The 8,276-nt window shown below is 44.1% G+C and overlaps 1 protein-coding gene across 2 annotated transcripts in view; it reads left to right on the top strand.

Moving 5' to 3' along the window:
• The first annotated feature begins 3,435 nt into the window (after window positions 1–3,435).
• The window catches only part of PDE3B (phosphodiesterase 3B), a 138,766-nt gene continuing 133,925 nt past the window's right edge, over window positions 3,436–8,276 (top strand). For both annotated transcript variants that reach the window (XM_012552477.3, XM_031942732.1), the window contains exon 1: window positions 3,436–4,523. In XM_012552477.3, the coding sequence (XP_012407931.2) occupies window positions 3,600–4,523 (924 nt within the window). In that variant the 5' untranslated portion in view covers window positions 3,436–3,599. The remainder of the gene's footprint in view (window positions 4,524–8,276) is intronic.

Below are 8,276 nucleotides of genomic sequence, written 5' to 3'. Positions count from 1 at the left end.
GACTATTTTATGGAGAACTCACACAAAACAAGCTCTCACATGGTGGTCGGAAAAAGCGATAGAAGGACAATCTTAAGATCTCTCTTAAGAACTTTGGAACTGATTGTATGACATGGGAAGATACAGCACAGAATTGCCCAACTTGGAGTACTCTCATTAGAGAAGGCGCTGTGCTCTTTGAGTGGAGCAGAATTACCAAGGAGCTCAAAAGAAACACAAGATGTGCAGATTAGAGAATCCTCTGCAAATGCTCATTTGGACTATTTGTGTCTGTCCAGAGGTAGAGAATTCTGAGCTCGTATTGGTCAGTCACAGCTGGACACAATGTAACTTGAGTCTAATATGGCAATGTCATTTTGGTCTTCATTGCCAAGGGACAGCAAGTAGTCAAGATATTCTGATGCTTTAGCATATTTGCACAATGGATAATAGTTATAAATTCTCAGATCCAAAGTCAGGAGCAGTATAAACTCTTTGGTACTATGGCTGTCTTGGTGTGGCAGAACAATAATTTAATTTGACCTCTAAGAAATGTGGCCAAGCAACAGTCTGTGACAAAGATTGTAAATAGAAGAGGGAGTTGCTATAAACATAGCTCACTCTTGTTGAGCATTATTTTATAAGTTTAGTTAACTTTTGGTAGTCTTTAGAGGCACATAATCAAAAATGTCATCTTCTAAACCTTAGGCTTGGTGTTCCCATCTAAACATCCACCTACTGTGGGTAAATACTGCAGAAACTGGAATCTCTACCACTTATCCATGTGTAATTTTTGGAAAATCATTTAATCTGAGCTTCAGTTTTTTCATCTGTGAATAATAATTCTGCTGTACCTCACAGGGTAGCTAACAAAACATAGGGAATGTGCTTAAAGCACAAATCTAAGTGTCAGCTATTATCATTAATTCAAGAAAATTCATGAAATTTTGGATGAAAGTCAAGAGAGTAGTTGATGGAAGATTAGGGAAGGCAACAATCCTAAAAATCAACTTTTGCATTTATCTTTTTCATTGAACCCACTGATCATTGAGTCCTTGAATTTTTGGTTCACTTCTCCATTACAAGCTTAGCTTAGTTTGGAAGAACAAATTTAGGCTTTACAGCTCTTGTCAGGAGAAGGGACTTTTTTGGGACTCATTTGCTCAGATGCAGAGTTGGAAGGGACTTTAGGGGTCATTTAGTCCTATTCCCTTTTAAAAAATAGATGTAAAATTTAGGCAAAGAAGATGCAACTTGCAAGTTTAAAAGGCAGAGCCAGGCAATTTCCTTCCCCAATACTTCACTGGCAGCCTCCTCTGCCCTAGAAGACTTTTCCAGTTTTAATGTGATGGAGCGCTTGTTAAATTATGTTAAGTTAAGAGGTGGCAGAAGGAATAATACTGGAGATAAGACCACTAGACATGATGTCAGAGACTTGGCTTCTAACGCTGTCCTGCTAGCTATTTCTGTGACTTTGGTGGGCCAGCCATTTAACTTCTCTGAGCCTTGAGTTTCCTCAAGAAGAATGATGACATTTGGACTTAATTACCCTGATGGAAGGGTGAAACTGCTTTGTGATTTCCTGCTCTTCCAGATAATGGACATCACATGATGTTTCTTGAGATGCAATGTAAAGATGCATTAGTGTAGAAGAAAAGATAGTCCATGAAAGTTGCTACATAGAGGTGAAGAGCCTTCAAACAAGTAGTCAAAAAGGAAATGTAGTGGTGGAAGGGAAAAAGCATTAGCTGTAGTTAACATCTGAGTTGTAATCCTGGTTCTGCTATTAATTTACTGGATGACCTTGGTTAAGTCACTTTACTTCAATTTTTTGGCCTTCAGTTTTAGGGCATGTAAAACAAGTGATCTAGCTCTAAATTTTAAAATATTGTCCTATTAAATGGGAGAAGATAGGATTCATATTTTCTTCTCAACTCTTTCCCTTTTTTTCTCCTTTTTTGAACATTTAACTATATCCTAAGTTGTTTAAAAAACTAAAATCTCTTTGGTTGGACATTCTTATAAGTTAAAAAAAAAAAGATGTTTCACAGCATAGCTAGGGACAAGTATCAGTTGGGCTGATTTTGTGGGATTCAACACATATTTAAATTCCTTGCAAGATGTCTTGAATCAGTCTTTCTTCAGGATCCTTGGCTCTCAAAGCATCTATTTCTACTATCTGTTGCTGCTGAGGAGATACTGCTAATATATAAGAAGTCAAAATCTAACTCTTCAAATTTCACAAAGCCTTCCTCTGGTCAATGTGTGGAACAGGAGGAGTTTCTTCTGGGTGTGGGGTGCAACTCCCCCTCCTTCCTCCAGCAGGTCTCTTTTAGGGGCTTGATTGGGAACTGGTTTCTTCTCTGCCAGACACCTGAACCCCCAGCTGGGAGTTAACTTGCTATTTTATACAAAACCTACACTGAGTTGATTGGACATATGTTAATTTAATCCTTTTGACTCAATAGAGATGGTTTTACCTGATAAAGGTAACAGGGCTAGAGTATTTTGTTTGTTATTTTAAGTAGAGTAAGGTGTTACATTGTTTCAGGTGAGGACCCCATCCCCCATCATAGATATAGAGATGGGACTTTCGTTATCTTAATCCAAACCCCCTTATTTTTACAGACGAGGAAGCTAGAGAGGGGTCATTTGTCCAGGGTCACACAGCTAGATTCTAAGGCAGAATTTGAACCCAGGTGCCTGCTTAATATATGTTACACAATATGGACTTTTGGATCCCAAGCCCGGCATTCCACCAGGAAGATTTCTATTGCATCCGAGTTGCGTGGAGAAGGAAACAAGCCCAGAGAGGGGCCCGAGGACCTGACTCAGTACTGTGTCAAGGTCTCCTCGGCCATCCAGTGACCATGTGATCTTGGGCTGGTCCTTGCTCATCCTGGGACTCAGTATCTTCATTTGCAAAATTCGAGGGGGCGTTCTGGAATCTAGACCATCTAGACTTTTGGTGCTATAAATTCCAGGATCCCTGACCCTGGGAAGGGAACAAAGTCTTTTTAAGGGTTAATGAGAGCCTTTTCTAGTAGGGAGCCTCCGGACCCCACTGAATACCTCATCCCTTTGAAACCTTTGAGGTCAAAGGTTAAGAGCAGCTTCCCTTCTCAGTCCATCATTTCCTCTAAATTTTCAGCCCTGGGATCTCTTCCCCAAGCACTGGGTCACTCCCTCCTCCTCCTCCTCCTCCCTGGGATTGGGATGTGTGGGACTGGGGGACGGTGAACTTGCCGGACACTTCTATCCTAGACCCAACTGGGCATGCCCGGGCTGCGGGGTCAGTCTGTCGGGCCGAGGTAGCGGCGGCTGGAGCGGGGCCGGCACGCGGGCACGCGGGTGGGGCGCGCTCCCAGTGGGGAGGGCGGGGGACGGAGGTGGAGGGTGACGACGAGGAGGAGGAGGAGGAGGAGGAGGAGGGGCGCGCGCCAGAAGCCCAACGGACCCGGGCGGGCGGCACGGCGGGGGCGGAGGTGCGGGCGCAGGAGCCCGAGCCCTCAGCGCGTCCCAAGTTCCCAGAACGGCGCGGCGGAGACGGGCGGAGAGGACAAGAGAAGGGAAGAGCCAGTGAGCGATCCCCGGCCCCGCGGGCTGAGCCCGGCGCGGCCATGAGGCGGCTCCCGCGGCGGGACGGGGCCGGCCCCCCGCGGGAGAGCCTGCGGAACGGCTACGTGCGCAGCTCGGCCAGCCCGCTGCGCGAGGACCCTCCGCGCGGCTTCTTGTACCACGTCTGCCGCCTGTGCAACGTGGAGCTGCTGCTGCCCCGCGCTGCCGCCGCGGCCGCCTCCTCCCCGCCGCCCTCGGGCCCCGCGCCGCGCCGCGCCCCCGACGAAGCCCTGGCCAGCTCCGCGCTGGGCGCCCTGGGCGGCTTGGTGCTGGCCCGGCTGCTGTGGCCCGAGGGCTGCGCCCGCCTCGGCCGCTCGCTGGGGCTGCTGCTCCGCGGGCTCTCTCACGTCCTGTGCCCGCTCTTCAGCCTCGCCTGTGCCTTCTTCTTCTTCACCTGCTTCCTGACCCGGGCGCGCGGACGCCGCCTCCGCCGCCGGGGCGCTCGCCGCGAATGGGGGCTCCTGGCGCTGCCCGCCTGCTGCTTCGCGGGGGACTTGGTGCTGGCGCACTGGGAGCCCGCGCCCGGGGGGCAGCTCGCGGCGCTGGGCAGGCTGCTGCTGGTGCTGAGCTGCGTCGGGCTCCTGAGCCTCCTGCAGCCCGTGCAGCCGGCGCGCGGCGCCCCGGTGCTGCTCTTCTCCGGCGTGGTCTGGTGGGTGTCCGCCGCCAGCCTCGGCCTCCTGCCCGCCGCCCTCCGGCCCCTGCTCTCCTGGCTCGCCGGGGGCATCGGCACTGGGCTGGCCCTGGGGCTCGACCGCTTCTTCCCGCCCGGGGAAGCTCCGTCCCCGCCGCGCCTCAGCGGGGAGGGCAAAGTGCCTGTGATCCGGCCCAGGAGAAGATCCAGCTGTGCGCCCCTAGGCGAGACCCCCCCCAGCTTCGGGAACCAAACGTCCCGGAGACCTTCGTTGCCTTGTATTTCCAGAGAACAGGTACGTTTCCAGAAAGCAGGAGCTGGGAAAGGTTTCTTTTCTCTCGCGTCCCTCTCCCCGGAATGAACCCTCTGTGGGGGTCCCGGGAAGCGGGCGAACTTCAGAAGGAATCGCCTTGTACCCTGGCAAGAACAAACCTTTTCGTTTTTCGTGCTGTTCTCAGCCACCGCTTTGTTAACTTTGTAGAAAAAAGCAACAGCTAACTATTGCATCTTCTCGAAACTTTGTCCAACAGAAGTGCGCTTAAAAATTGCAAATGGAGTGATGAAGCCCACGGAAACGTGAAGATCTATCTTTTGAGGGCCAGCTGTTGTGTAGAATGATAACCATCAGAAGGATGAGAATGAAGTCTAACTAGGGCACTTTAATCACGCTTCAGTCGGGGCTTTAAAATTGTATCGACTAATAGACTGTTATTGTTATCACAGAAGGGAAATTGTAACAGTATTAACTAGAATTCTGTTGGAACTTTGGAAAGAAGATTTCTTAATTTAGATGAAGACTGGTTGAAATATTTTTAGAGATCATGTGGTTAGCTTCCCCTTCAAGCCCCCTCTGCTCCCCGCCATGCCCTCTGAATTGTGAAAGGAAAAATTCCTTTTCCCCCCAAAAAAACTAGATAATGCTGCTTTTGGAGTATTTAGCCATCTATTTTATAGAAACTATTTGTTGCTACATGTAACCTTTAAGCAATGTTTAGTAACGTCTGGAGAGATGCTGAGACAGTTTGACTTAAGAAAACCTCTTTTTTTTTTTTTTTTTTTTTTTTTAAAGGAATTGAAACTTTCATCGGGGGGAACTGAACTTTTTGCTGTTTGCAACCCAGTGAATCTATTTGCCTTCCAGCATCAAGCAGCTTGTTTCAGGGAGTTTTGTAAGGAAGAATGTTTGTTAAGGGTTCTGTTGAAAGCAAAAGTAGATGTCAGTACAAGTAGACAACTTAGTCCCTATGTCATGAAATTGCTGCAGATATTACCAGGGGCTTGTTGTGGCCAGTAAGATAGTTTGATAAATACATTTTACTGCCTTCCATTTTTCCCTTTTACACCTAGTGACAACTGATCATTTGGGAAAATCAAGAGGTGTGGAGTATTAGAAAAAAGTTACTTTGGGAAAGAATGTACATTGTAGAACAAATGTATTTACTGATTTCAAAAGAATATCATTAGATTGTAAAGAACATTTTCTATTAATCAGTGACTTTTAAGAACATAGGATCCCAAAAGAGTAATATTATAGTGGAGGTTTTAATTAGGGCAATTTGATTATTAATTTGGTGCAAGTTTTATTTATTAGCTAGAAGTTTGATACATTTTAACTTTGCTTTAATCTCTTGGTACAATTAATCATATCTACTGACAGTTGATAGTCCATTTTTGAATATACCTTCTGTTGAATTCTACTGTGAGAAGCATAATGATGTGTAGTGGATAAAGGAGTCTTGTTCTAAGCCAGGAAGGGCTGGATTCAAGTGCTGACCCTGACAGACATGGACTGTGAATATAGGCAAATCACCCAATACTCTGGGCAACTGCCAGGATCTCACATGGATTGTGTAACACGCTGTGAAAGTAAAGGCAGATTGGGGGTGACAGGACTTAGCTTTAATTCCTGGCTCTGCTGTGGAAACTACACTGGAGAAAAGAATCATTTAAATGACTGGAAGAGTAGTAGAGTTCAAGGGTGGAGGGCCTGGCAGACTGGCGGGGAGTAGACCTGGCTTCTTCTCCTGCTTCTTCCACAAAAGCTAACTAGCAAAGAAACTTTGAAACGGTCTGAAAAGAGTCAGCATCATGGTACCTGCCATGTGCCAGGTGCTCTTTTTATTCGGGACATTTCAAGGATTCCCTCTTATATCTTATGTCACAGAAATGCAAATTTCTGTGTGGCCTTTTAGCCCTTCACAGCCTAGTGCTGTCCCCCCTTTTCAGACTTCTTAATTCATTCTCACTCATTCTACCCACTAGCCCAACTGGCCTTCCAGCTCTTATACTGGTTATGCCATTTTCTGCCTAAGGCTCATGGCTTGTCCCATTCTCCCAGAATGCCCTCCCTCTTACTTCTTCCTCTTAATATGGAGTCCCAGAACAGTTTCTGGAACATAGTAGGTGCTCAGCGAATGGTTTTAACTCCAAGTCTGGAGACCAGGATTTTTCCTTGGCTCTCTTACTATTTATAATTTTAGATGAATTACTTTATTCTCTTGTGCCTCAGTTTTCTCATCTTTTAAAAAAAAAAGGGCTTGGATTAGACAATCTTTAAGATACATTCTGGGATTGCTAGGTGGCAAAATTAACAGAGCTCTGGGCCTGGAGTGAGGAAAATCTGAGTTCAAATGTGACTTCAAGCACTTACTACCTGTGTGACCTTGGTAAACTTGCTTAACTCTGTCTCAGTTTCCTCAACTGTAAGAAGCTGGAGAAGGAAATGGCAAACCACTCCAGTATCTTTTGCCAAGAAAACCTCAAATGGGGTTATGAAGAATCAGACATGATGGAACAGCAAGATTCTTTCCAGGTCTGAAATATCTTTTTCAAGTCACTTTGTCTTTTATTAAGATAAGTGCAAGCTAGTGTAGAATCTTAAAAGTTTGACTTTTACTATTGTTATATTCTGATATTCTTAAGTTAATAGTTCTTGAAAGTTTAACTCAGAATTTGAGTATTGATAATCACTTATTTTTATTTTTCCTTTTAGCTTATGGTCATTGGGGGAAAATATGGGGTGTGAGTAGGCATTTACCACTTTCTAGAAGGGAGAGAATTTTTTAACTGGTTTGCTCAATTCTTTAAAAAAAATGCCACAATTTCTATAAGATTTCTTGTATGTAGATGATTTTACAGGACTATAATAGCAAAATCACTAAATATGATCATGGACATAGAGCTGGGAGAAATCTTAGACGTAATTTAATTTAATGTTCTCATTTCATAGGTAAGGAATTTGAAGCACAGAAAGGGGGCTGTGACTTTTTCAAGGTTATAGAATTAGTGGCAGAATAAAGATTTGAACCCAGATTCTCTGTACACAAATGTGTTTTTTTTGTTTTTATTTATAGAAGTTTTATTGATGATTTTGTCTGTCTGGACTCTGACTGTGGAAATCACTCACCTCTCTGTATTCTAGGCCCCTGGTTCTTAAGCTGTGGACTGTGGTTCTGAAAGGGGGCTTGTAATTGAATGTGGAGATTGCAAAATTAGGCTTTATTATCAGCAAATGTTTGATTTGTACACCTGTTTCCATACATTAAACTGGGGTCATGTAAAAATTTTTTGTATGAAAAGGGGTCACAAGTGAAAAAAGTTTAGGAAGCCCTGTTCTAGGTTACTGGTGTCAAACTCAAATCCTTGCAAAGCCCATATTGGTTTAGAAAAGCCTAGTGTATATATATATATATATATATATATATATATATATATATGTATATATATATATATATACACATATATATATGTATGTATATATATAAATGTATATATATATATACATACACATACATGTATATATGATATAACATACTCTAATGTGTATAATGTATAATAAGTATTTTTACTTTGTTAAACACTCTGCAATAATGGTTTAACTATGTATATATACATACATACACATATATATATATATATATGAAAACATACTCTAATGTGTATAATGTATAGTAATGTATTTTTACTTATTTTGTTAAATATTCTGCAATTATTGTTTAACCTGGTTTGAACTGCACTGAGGAGTTTTGCTGCTGTGGCTGCTAGTTTT

Source organism: Sarcophilus harrisii, chromosome 6 (genome assembly GCF_902635505.1).
Source record: "Sarcophilus harrisii chromosome 6, mSarHar1.11, whole genome shotgun sequence".
Taxonomy (NCBI): Eukaryota; Metazoa; Chordata; class Mammalia; order Dasyuromorphia; family Dasyuridae; genus Sarcophilus; species Sarcophilus harrisii.
This window is presented reverse-complemented; position numbering and strand designations above follow the sequence as displayed.